Source organism: Gymnoscopelus microlampas (assembly GCF_963454915.1).
Source record: "Gymnoscopelus microlampas genome assembly, chromosome: 16".
Classification (NCBI taxonomy): Eukaryota; Metazoa; Chordata; class Actinopteri; order Myctophiformes; family Myctophidae; genus Gymnoscopelus; species Gymnoscopelus microlampas.
The window spans coordinates 11,719,247-11,731,595 of record NC_139953.1 but is presented as its reverse complement, the minus strand read 5'-3'; the positions used below and the strand labels follow the sequence as shown (position 1 = coordinate 11,731,595).

Genomic DNA, 12,349 nt, shown 5'->3' with positions numbered 1-12,349 from the left:
ACACATTTTTCTTTTTTTCCCCCCATTATTTTATATATGAATACTAATTTGCTATTTTTATCATCCCACAAGTCAACATGCTCAATGTAAACCCTACTCGTAATACTTCATACTTACACAATTTGGGTTATTAATAGTTATATGCTTTTTAATGAATCTCCTTGGTGCCTCTAGATCAACTCCATCTTGTCTAGAAAAAACATAACACTTGCCAAAAATTACAAATATAAAACTCAACAACTGACATTCCACTCTTGCATAAATCTGGTTATAAATAGGTGGTATATATTTTTATTGAATGTCCTTAACTGGTACGTACTGTAGGTTTAGATCTCCCAGGCCTAAGTATTGTAGATACCTTGCCAAAAAAAGGCTGCCCACCCCCTGTTGATGGCATTTCACCACCATCAATAAGTGTGTCTGGAACTCGAGTGTGCAGTGATGTTGAAAGCCGGTCTTTACCTCTGTTTTCTAGGGAGCTGGCGGTCCAAAGGGAGACAAGGGAGAGAGAGTGAGTAAACATTCATTTCTGAGAAGCATTTACTCTATGATGAGAGTTGCTTAATTTACACTATTTAACATCACTTAATTATTTAAATACCGGAAGCCTTTTTTTACAAACAGACTCCGGATTGAATATTAATGAAGTTATTAGCTTGCTCATAGTGCGGCACCGAGTGCCGTGCTATGAGCTTGTAGATGTGCTATTTTTGAAAAATCTGTGCAAATCTTTGAATATATATATATTTTAAAGCGAATATTTGTAACTCAAATCTTTGCTCCTGGGGGGTCCCTGGAACAAAACTATTTTTTAGATTGGGGGTCCGCAGCCAAATACATATCATTTTCTGTGGTCCTTGACATGAAAAAGTTTGAGCACCACTGATATCGTAACACACGTTTTTCAGAAAACTGTTAGGATTTAGAGGACATTTGTAGATGCGTTCCCGAATTGAAAGGGGTTAAGTATTGAGCAATGGATATGAAGTCACAGTTTTTCTTTTGTTCTAAATGGTTATGTAACATGCCGAAATGTAACTAAATTCTCATTGTGAATGCCATTCTTCCATATCTAGGGGGACTTTGCACCTCAGAACATGATGCGTTCCATTGCCAGACAAGTCTGTGAGCAGCTAGTAAATGGTGAGTGCGCCCCTTCTCTTTTCTCCTACTCAGCGACATTTGGAAACAGTTCTGGCTTCATTAGGGGCAGCAAGACGCCACAAACAGACTCTTGTCTTTAGAGAGAGAGAAAGTCTGCTCGTTTTTGTTGTTGTTGTTGTTTTTAATGTTCCTTTTTGCATGCTTTTCCTCCCCCCCCCCCCCCCCCCCCAAACCACCTTCTTGGGTGCTGCAGCACAAATGAGTCGTGTCAACAGTATGATCAACCAGATCCCCAACAGCAATTACCGCAGCAGCAACCCAGGACCCAGCGGACCCCCTGGACCTCCCGGAAACTCGGGTCCCCGAGGAGAACCAGGACAGTCGGGAAGGAACGGATTCCCAGGAAGTCCTGGCTTACCTGGGCGGCAGGGAGAGTTAGGTACGCATCTGACGGGTCTTCTTTGTTTTAGATGTATTAATACTGTGTAGATGGAAGCATGACATTTTGTCATGTGTAATTTGGACACATCCATAAACTGCAGGTAGTGCCGGATTCTGTAGCAGATCCACGGCGTGTCATCTTTGAACACTTGTGTATGTGTCTCTGTCCGTTTCTTTCAGGCGCTGCAGGAGAGAAGGGAGACAGAGGTCCGGCAGGTAACGGACAAAGAGGACAGAGAGGACCACCTGGTATGTCACAACACAATCTATCCACCTCTCTATCTCCTCTTCACACTCACAGTGCACTGCAGAATCCTGAGTGTATTTAACTCGGAGTGTACACAATGTATGCTCTCTGAGTTACACATGGATTACATTGACACTGGTGATTTCACTGTGTACATTGCAGTAGAAAATAAGAGAAATGTTGCATGATTGATCTCCACTCAACCCCGACAATAATGAATTCTGCATTGTGGTTATATTAGTGGCAGTGGGAATGACAGCACAGTAATAGTGGAAGGTGCGTTTATTGGTTGGCTTGTAGATCTGCTATATTTTAACAGCCAAAGAAATCTAAAATGACAGAGATGCGTTCCCCCGTTGAATGAGTTAAAGTGGGCCCTGGTCCAGAAAAGGTTGGGAACCACTGGGTTAGAGTGTCTGCCCTGAGGCTGAGAGGCCGGGGGTTCGATCCCCGGCCGAGTCATACCAAAGACTATATAAACGGTCCCCGATGCCTCACTGCTTGGCACTCGGCATCAAGGGTTGGATTGGATGGACAGTGGCTCAGGAGGTAGAGCAGCCATCTTGGAATCAGGAAGATTTGCAGTTTGATCCCCGGTTCCTCCTGGCTGTGTGTCTTAAGTGTCCTTGAGCAAGACACTTATCCCCCCTAACTGCTCCCAATAGGCTCTATGCACAGCAGCCATATTGGAAAGAAATTGGGCCTCTTTTTACTTCCTTTACAGGTGTTACCAATGATACTAATGAAGGCTCTGTTGTCTCTGTTGCATGTTGGCTCACTAGAAACACTCCATTTTGGTTCCCAAATGGCCCCTTATGGTGGGTGTGTAACTCTGAGAGTGTACAAATGGAACCAAATTTGGTTCCATTTGTACACTCTCAGAGTTATGGGGGTCCTTGAAAATAAGACAACCACTATGCCACACTAAATGGAACAGAGCCTTAATTAGTATCATTGGTACCACCTGTGAAGGAAGTAAGGAAGGGGCCCAATTCATTCCCAATATGGCTGCTGTGCATACAGTAGAGCCTATGAGCAGCAGGTTGGTGCCTTGCATGGTCTTCTCCACCATTTCTCCATTTACATAATTATCATGGTGTCTTGCTGTACAATATATACGCGTGTACATCAAGCTGCCTCACAGACAGAACTGTGAACTAGGCGTCACATGACTTAAAAGAAACGGAGCTTGCACATCCACTTATAATGATATAAAGCTTTGACTGGGAGCCCTTTACTCCAGTGTGCGGACCTTTGTCATTTTGCCTCATGACTCTGGAAAGATTTGGTTCCCAAGGCTACTCACTACACGACATGAAACAAGGTTTCATGTAGTGTAGTGACAAGGTCTGACAGAATGTAGTGCATGATGGGCAAAGTCGTTTTTCAGGGTTCTGTCACCAGCTTATATATCGTGCATACATTGAACGATGGAGAATGATGTCATGCATTGACATCTCATTTTGAATGTTGTTTAAAGGAGCTACACCATGAATTTAAAAAATAATAATAATATTTGATATCATATTGTTTATGTCCCTCAAACGTTTTTCAAAAGGTTTGAGCCTAAATCAAGCCTCAGATATACTCATTCCAACTAACTTCTCTCTGGCTTATAAAGCACTTTCACCTGCAATACCACATTGTCCTGTTTGGCACGGGGCGCTATTGAGCCAGTTTGTATGCATGTCATGTCCTGGTTCTGTGTGGAAAAAGTAAAAAAAAAAAATAAGAAAAAATTTAAAAAAAAATTAAAAATGAAAAAAAATATTTTTTATTTTTTTTGGGATTTTTTTTTTTTTGTTAGAACTGAAAAACGGGAGGAATTGTTCCCAGACGTGACGTAGGGTGGGGGAACAAATCTGACGGACTGTTTTCAGACCAATTTACATGAAAACCACAGATAGCCTATGAAAGCCTGCATGCTCGAAGTCGGGTATTTGTTGGAACAGAAGAGAGGTGGGGGAGACCAAAAACACACAAAAATGAAGAAAAAGTTAAAATTCATGGTGTAGACCCTTTAACCTTTTAACAACCTATTTCCTTGATTTGCACAATTTCATGTTTGCCCACTTGTGACCCATTCATCATCATCATTCATTAGATCCTGTCACAATACTCAACACTTGGGCCTTGCTCAGTGGCATCTCAACACTCATTCTCCATGGGAAGGAAATAGTGCATTTTTCCCACAGCCCAGAGTATCTGAATCTGGCCACCTTCTGGTCACATTGCCTCAAAGATCTCCCGTCTTGAGACATATCCAGTTACACTTACTTTGCACATGGGGGGATGTCTGTCCTGTCCTCAGCGTCAGTCAGTCAGTCAGTCGAGTGCGTTGAGACCACTGGTGTGGGGAGTGCCTGGCTTAAGGGCAGCTCAGCGGTCGTTGAGAGAAGGGAGTAGAGCAGAGAGCATTGCTGTCTCAGAGTTTCCCAGACAGACAGTCTGGGGAATCTGCAAACCTCAAGGCTTCACGTCACTCCAATCATACAGCTGCCCCACAAAAAAACTAGCAGCCCATACATCCGGCCCAGCTCATGCAACCATATACCATGAGGTCATCCATCCAGCCAGATGCACAACCACCCCCTCCCCCTCTCCCCCTCCCCCCCTGTTCCACTTCCACTCTAGCACAGTCAACACAATTCATGTGCAGCGGTGGAAAGTAACTAAGTACATTCACTCAAGTACTGTACTCCAGTAAAAACAAAAGTTTGATTTAAAAATGTATATATTATATTCACATTTTCAAAAGTGTTCCCCTCAAAAATAGCAGCGGCACCGCGCTATGAGCTTGTAGATCTGCTATTTTGAATAGTCAATTAAATCTAAAGTGACACAGATGCGTTAAGTAACTAAGTACATTTACTCAAGTACTGTACTTCAGTACATTTTTGAGGCGTGTCCATTTTTCAATACTTTATGTAATACTTTAACTTTATAATACTTTATACTTCCACGCCACTGCACCTTAGAGGCAAATATTGCACTTTTTACTCCACTACAATTATTTGCAAACTTTAGTTACAGCATGCTTCACGAGAAAACAAAATGCTTACAAAATATACAACAATGCACCTTTTCATGCAAACATTTTTAAAATACAGATACACATGAAAAGAATCCTCTGAGAGCCGCCCTAGTCCCCCACCACCCCCACATCTGTATAGTAATAAATACACAGTACTGCTGTTTTACAGCGCTGCGCTTTTTATAGCAGATGTAGCGCATATAACCATACAGTGAATACAATGTAACTGTTTGCACTCACACACTGCATGGTAACACATGTTCATGTGTATCTCAGGGAGGACAGATGCAGTGCTCCTCCAAATGGACCCCTGCCATTTGTAAACTCTTGAGTCTTAAATTAACACTGAAGTTAATGATTTAACTTATTGTTGCTATATCAGTGGTTCTCAAACTTTACATGATGACAAAATGACATGTATTTGGCCGTGGACCCCCATCTCAAAATATTATGTTCCAGGGACCCCCAGAAGCAAAGATTTGAGTTCAAAATGTTCGCTTTAAAATAATACATATATTCAAAGATTTGCACACATTTTCACGATTTTTCAAAAATAGCAGATCTACAAGCTCATAGCTCGAGTGCCACGCTACGAGCTTGTAGATCTGCTATTTTTTTTTTTAATCGTGAAAATGTGTGCAGATCTTTGAATGGGTTAAAGTGTCGATTTGAGTCCCAGAGATACAAATTGCATCAAACCCTGACGTTTCTCAACGTCCGGTCTGGGGACCACCAGGTGTCCAAAATGGACCGTGACTCTTGAGAGTTCTGGAGTTGTAAACCCTGAGGGTTACAGACAGGTTAAGTCTCTCTCACACCAAATGCATACAGTTCTCATGTGTTACACTCTCAGAGTTACAGACCCGTAAGGGACTCGTCCCCTGGTGGCCCCCGGACCCTACGTTGAGAAACGGTAGCCTATAATACATTTCAAAACCGGGTTAGTAGTACACAGGTTAGTACATACATAGAGATAAGGTCTATATGAGATACTAGCGTAAAGTCACTTCCAGCCAGACAGACAGAAAGGGGGGGGGAGGGGGGGGCATACCATTTTGATCAGGCCTACAAGGTCAAGTTGTGGAAAGTGTGGAGGTCGGAGGGGTGGGAGGGTTTGAGCGTTATGTTGCCCCAATTTGGTGGGGAAGAAGCGAGTAAGCGGGGGGGGGGGGGGGGGGGGCTGGCAGTGGGGGGGTGGCTGATGAGTCATTGTCGGGGGGGGGGGGGGGGGGGGGTGCTAGGGGCCTTCCTCCTGTTGCCTCATTCACAACACATGCTCCACAGGACACTTAAAGACACAAACTGGGATTTGAGAGTGAATGAGAGCTCGGGAAGTGTTCCAAGTCGGCTTTATGAATGTCTAGACATAATGGAGAGAGGGGAGGAGGAGGAGGAGGAGGAGGAGGAAGGGGCGGAGGAGGAAAAAGGGATCAGCGGAACGTATTCCCCCCCCCCCTTGATGTTGTTGATTGAATGTTCCGTGTGTTGTGGCAGAGACAGTCACCAGTCCTCACAGGTTTACTTTTTTTATCCCCACTCTCCTATGATTACGACGTACAGTAGTAGTGCAATGTACTACTTCCCAACCTGTGGGACTGGGCCCACTGGTGGGCCTTGCAAGTGGGCCCCCAAATAATTGGCAAAACACTAGGATTTGTCCCGTAATATAACATTAATACTAAATCAAATCATCTAATTAGTTTTCATGGTGATGCCAGTAAACAGGAACTTAAGGCATACTATGTTAGTTTCATTGATCCAAGCCGGGTCACAATCGATTGATTATTAAAGTGAACATGTGCAGAAAATGCACCCGGACCACCCATCTGACCACGTAACACGGCAGCCAAAAATAGCAGATCTACAAGCTCATAGAGCGGCACTCGGTGCTACCATTCTACTGTCAATAGATCTACTATTTTTGATCGGGGAAACTCTGAATATATATATTTTTTAAAGCGAACATTTGTAACTCAAATCTTTGCTTCTGGGGGTCCACGAACGCTTTCCGGGATTTCCAAGTGGGCCCTGATCCAGAAACGGTTGGGAACCGCTGACTTCTAACTGTATAAGTAGTGAGTGATGAGGTCACTGTGGCTACATCATGTGATTGGCTGGGGGCTATTGGCTGGTGGATGCTGCAGCAGCAAACACAGGAGAATGTTTTGGTCGTTGCTCAAACGGTGACTTGTTCAGATTCGTCGCTCTCACACTGTCTGACTGAACGCTGACATGACCAAACAATGTATTTAATGGTTAACATTTGGAGTTCGTGTTGTTCTTGGCACACTTCCTAAGAGAAAATCATGTATGATGTATTTTATTTGTAACTGTGAGCCGCTGATTTAATTTAAAGGAAGGAAAAAATCGAGTTAAAGACAACAGAAGAAAGAATACAAAAGCTCGAAACTAAATGCAGTGTATTGTGGGTAAAAGGTCAGAGAAGAAATGGTTCACAGACCATGGAAATCAAGCGGTGGTGATCGTAAAAAATGTGGAATGAAAATGTGGAATGATGATAAACAACACAAATCTCTTATGGGGGGTCCTTGGCACAAAATCTTTTCAGATGGGGGTTCCGTGGGCCAAATACATACTGTATCAACATGGGGGGGTCCTTCACAGGAAAATGTTGGAGAACCAATGACCAACATGCCTCTCTCTCTCTCTCTCTCTCTCTCTTCTGTTCCCAGGCCCACCAGGTGAGAGCAGGACAGGCCCCACCGGTCCCGCAGGCTCCCCTGGACCTCGTGGGCCCGGGGGTCGCCAGGGCTTTGCAGGGCTCAGGGGGCCCACTGGCTCCCCTGGCTACTGCGACTCCTCGCAGTGTGTGGGTATTCCTTACAACGGACAAGGATACGGAGGTACGTGAGCATCATCTGAACTGGCAGACACACACACACACACGCACACACACACAAGACCAGAGTGCATCAGTGCATGAATATAATAATAATAATAATAATAATGGACAGTGTTTCCTCTGTGTTTTTCTGTAGCACTGGTACTTAGTGGGGATAATTTTAGCTTTAGATTGCAGAACTCAAAATGTTCAATGTATACCGCAACATACCCATAAGGGAAGAAAGACTAAATGCACCGTTGCCAGACTGCTGAATTAATACAGAGGAAACGCTGATCAGAAAATAACACGCGTGTAGAATTCAGTTGATTGAATTTTCCACTGCAGGGCCGCCATTTGTACATATACTAATGTTTAGTTGCTAGTATCGGTACTGTTCTGTACTCACACTGGACCACTACAGGCGCAATACACTATCTGCTCCATTTAGCTTTCAAACAGAATCAAAGTGGGCTATATAGTAAGTATCCAATGTGATATGGCTCTATATTCTATAATGGGGAGACCCCGGTTACTGAGCAAACAGTCTATAGCAATTATTGCGGAATATAGAGCTATTTAAGACTATTTAACCCACAAAGAAATGTCACTTACACCCCCTTAACCCATTCAGACCTGAGGTCGATTCTAAAAATGTTTTCTAAAAACATTTTGAAAAAAATATAAAAAATATTTTTTCACGATTTTTCAAAAAATAGCAGATCTACAAGCTCATGGCGCGGCACTCGGTGCCGCGCTATGAGCTTGTATATCTGCTATTTTTGAATAGCTAAAGAATTCTAAAATGACATAGCGTATCTGATATCGGCCTCAAATTGTGAACTAAAAACAAATAGAACGAGCCAGTATGGGTACAGCACGGTACACATGGGTGTGTGGGGAAACCGAAACCAAACCGATCTCAGTTGTTGTAGGGTGTTATGGACTGTCTCTCTTTTTTTTTACCTCACTGACACACCTCCCCCATCCCTCTCTGGCCTGTTTCAGGTTCACCATAGTAACCTCTCTAGGTCGCCTGTGCTGCTTTTCACTTTGACTTCCTGAAAAAAAGAAACACACACAAAAAAAACACCGACCACATATAACGTCCGCTCTAGAGCTGTTTTCAAGGATAACCACCAAAGAAAACCCATTAACAAAAAAACTGTGCTGAAAAAACAACAACAACAACACCATCATCAGCAGCAGCAGCGGCAGGATGATGCTGGTACTAACAAGTAGAGCGAGTAGAAACAAGTAAAACAAACACACCGACGGGGTGATTGGCAGCAACCCTAGTGGCCTGTTTGCATCTTGACGTCCAAAGGGAACAAACAGAGAGCGACCTTCTGCCCGGGTGGAGGAGCTAGCATGCACACCACAACCAAACAAATATACTAACTAACACAAACCAGTGGATTTGTAGCGAGAGAAAAAAAAAACGCACCGCAGCTACAAACGCCACCGCAAGCAAACTTCAGCTCCGTCAACAATCAGCTACGACAAACAGCATTGTTTTAACGCCGTTTCATTTTCTCCAGGTGATGTCTGTACATAAATAACTAATGATGATTTTGTGCCTTGTAAATGATGTTTGAAATCATGTCCACTAAAAACAATATTGTTTAACATCTGTAGTAGTACTGTAGTAGTAGTAGTAGTAGTTGATGCTTGTGCCTTGCAAACAACCCCCGCTGCTTGCTGAATGCCAACACGTTGAATGCCTCTTTTTTCCTCTCCTTTTTTTTTGGTGTTGTTCCTCTTCTACTGACGTAATAGTCTAATCTGCTCAGGGCCATATGCAGTCCAACGTTTTGTACATGTGACCCTGGAGGTTTTGGTTCCATTTGGTTATTGTCATTCTTCGTGTACAAAGTAGCAGATTTGTCATTGTAGTAATTTCCTTTTGCTGTAGTGCTTCCCCAATGCCAAGCTATACTGCCCTACGAGTGTCGCTCGACAAAAGTGATATTATTTTCAATCCTAGTTGGACCTGCAGTTGAAAATAAGTTACTGTTCGTCGAGCGAGGAAGTATACCGTGAATTAGCCTTAATTAATTTGGGCACACAGAGATAATAGAGATTGAGATTTCATAAGGTTTATAAGTATAACCATAATGATCTATTCTCCTGTACCAACCATACCGTTTTGGTAGGTAAAGATATATATATTGTCCTACGTTTCACTGTTGCTTTTCAGCTTTCTGGGGTAGTGTAGCACCAGTGCCTTTTATGAGAACTAGGAACACAATCGCAATCAATAACAATCTCCAGGCTGGTGGTACAGTAGCAGAACACATACTTGAGTTTTCTTTTTTATAGAGATATTTTGTGATATTTTGTAAATGAATGAGCTGCAGAAGTTCTTTTAAGGGATGAAAGTCAAAGGCCTAATAATTTGCAATTTGTCGCATGGCCGCGTCGTAAGACTTAGACGATACGTCATGTTGTTGCGCGACGAGGACGTGCGTCAAATTACAAATTAGTGTGCTGCAAACGCAATTGTGCTAATGATAAAAAAAATGCACTGAACTGTTTACAAGTAATTTGCCAGTGCTGATGAGCTCAGTTCACCACCAGCAATGTTCACCACTTCAATTGTGTTACCTCGCTCATTATATGGCTTACACCTAATTCATGCTCCGTCATACGATTGCGTCGCGTGCCGAAAATAGCCGGCCTACATCGCTCCTGTGAGCTTGTAGGTCTGCAATTTTCGGCGCGCGACACAGACGCACCACGAAGTCTAAATTAGGTTTCAGTAGGACAGAGGAAAATAAATGACTTAAGTGTTGTTGCATGCTGAAATAAACGTTGCAAAATGTGCCACCCTTAATGCTCAATTGGCAAAAACCACTATCTCCGAGCAGACCCATACCGACCTGAGCCTGAAACCCACGTAGTCCCAATCCCTGAGGAGGATGAGGACTCGCAAAATGAGCGCCGAAAGAGATGATCAAGGAAGGCCCCCAAACGGATAGTATCATAAGATGTTCTCTCTTTGTTGTTTTGCTCTCTATACCTGTTTGTTGTGGCTATGTTCACAAAATGTTCACATGTTGTCACCCTTAACCACTTTGGGCATGTCATTATTGGCGAAGATTTTCAATATATTTTTCTTGTTTTCTGCTCTTTATTTTCAAAAAGAAAAATCAGCATTTTCCATTTTTCAAAAATAGAGAAAACATCTAAAAGCTTGTCTATTTTTTAAAACATTTGAAAGTATAAAATAGGGCTTAAGTGGTTAAGGGATATGCACATTTGATGCAAAGTCAAAAAGAAAATGGGGTTTGATACCTCGCCTTTTATTTGGCAAAACCTAAATGCCTATATGTGAATATTTGTCTTTTGTTGTTGGGAGGGCAGGGATGTTTGATTTTATGTTTCTGGTGGAGATAAAGGGGATGAGGTGAGGAAAGGGAGTTATTTTAAAGGAAAAAAAGAAAGAAAGAAAAAAACCCTGTGAGCTTTCTCTCTTTTGTTTTCCTAGCTGTGTTTTCCAGCCTGTAACATATTTGCATCAACTAAGTGTTGAACCATGCACTCTTCATGACCAAGCCAGTGATAGTATTTAGAAGAAAGGGAAAAGCAATGTTTGTTCTCTTGTGTTGGGGCATCATTAGATGAGACTTTTTTTTCTTTTCAACCACATTTCATTCAGTGTCATAAAATCCATAACATTGCCTTTTTCCATATTTGTTTTGTTTTTAGCTCTGCCTAACTTAAAGATATAGTCTTGCTCATTCAGTGTGCCTTCAAAGGAGTTTCAGTTTTCATTATTGCAGTTAGACAACAGCTTTCATTTTGTATCTTTGACTAAATATTTATCAGTTTTCCCTTATCCAGTCACAGCTGATTTTACCAAAGGTGGAATTGCATGTCTGTGGTGTATATTTAGTATGTTTGTTTTTTGTTTTGTTTTTCCGACCAGAATATAGTTGTTGTCATTGTTGTTTTTATCAATATCGGATGCAGTTGGAATCTGTGTGCAAGACTATGGACATGGTATTGCTGTTTCATGTATTTTAACTGCAGATTGTGAATCCCACAGCCTAATTTTCTTATTTATTTCTGAAAACAGAAGAGGCATTTTTCAATAAAACTACTGAAAATTTACAGCCAGTGTCGTTTTGTGTGAATTCTAACCATTCGTCCTCATTAATGTTATAGTTTGCGATAACCATAAGTGCGTGCAGGTGTGTGAAAATAGCCAATCTTTAAGCTCTCTCAGCTTGTAGATCAGCTATTTTTGGTGTGCAACCCCGCGTGCAACTATTGCCGTCCAGTGTATGACTCAAGGAATGACAAATATGACAGCCACTGCTGCATAACTTTGTCAATGCTGGATCTGGATCTGTTTGGCAGAGAATATTGTGATTTTTGGTTTTATGGTCCCTAAACCCAGTCAAGTAATTAGAACTGGCTTCATCCGATTAGTTCACCACTTTTTCCCCTCTTTGGATATTTTCCTTCTGAATCATTCTTATGAACATAAAGCTTAATTGCTAAGTACCCAAATAAGACCCACTAATCTGCCGTAAGCTACAAACATCAATCCACAATCTTAAAACTACATGGAGACAACTAAACTGTTTCTCTGGTTATTTCAGTTTTGCTAGTGTGACTCATTTGTAACTAATGGTTGCTAAGAAACAAATAGGTGGTAACATCATGCCTATTC

The 12,349-nt window shown here is 42.2% G+C and overlaps 1 protein-coding gene across 4 annotated transcripts in view; it reads left to right on the top strand.

Annotated features, from left to right (window-relative positions):
- The window catches only part of col12a1b (collagen, type XII, alpha 1b), a 151,299-nt gene extending 139,515 nt beyond the window's left edge, over positions 1–11,784 (top strand). For 3 of the 4 annotated variants that reach the window (XM_084081778.1, XM_084081780.1, XM_084081777.1), the window contains 6 exons: positions 476–511; positions 1,077–1,143; positions 1,358–1,543; positions 1,726–1,794; positions 7,520–7,690; positions 10,539–11,784. In XM_084081778.1, coding sequence (XP_083937904.1) covers positions 476–511; positions 1,077–1,143; positions 1,358–1,543; positions 1,726–1,794; positions 7,520–7,690; positions 10,539–10,624 — 615 coding nt within the window. In that variant the 3' untranslated portion in view covers positions 10,625–11,784. Of the gene's footprint in view, positions 1–475; positions 512–1,076; positions 1,144–1,357; positions 1,544–1,725; positions 1,795–7,519; positions 7,691–8,676 lie in introns of all 4 variants that reach the window. The other variant, XM_084081779.1, reaches the window with a different exon arrangement.
- Positions 11,785–12,349: the final 565 nt, after the last annotated feature.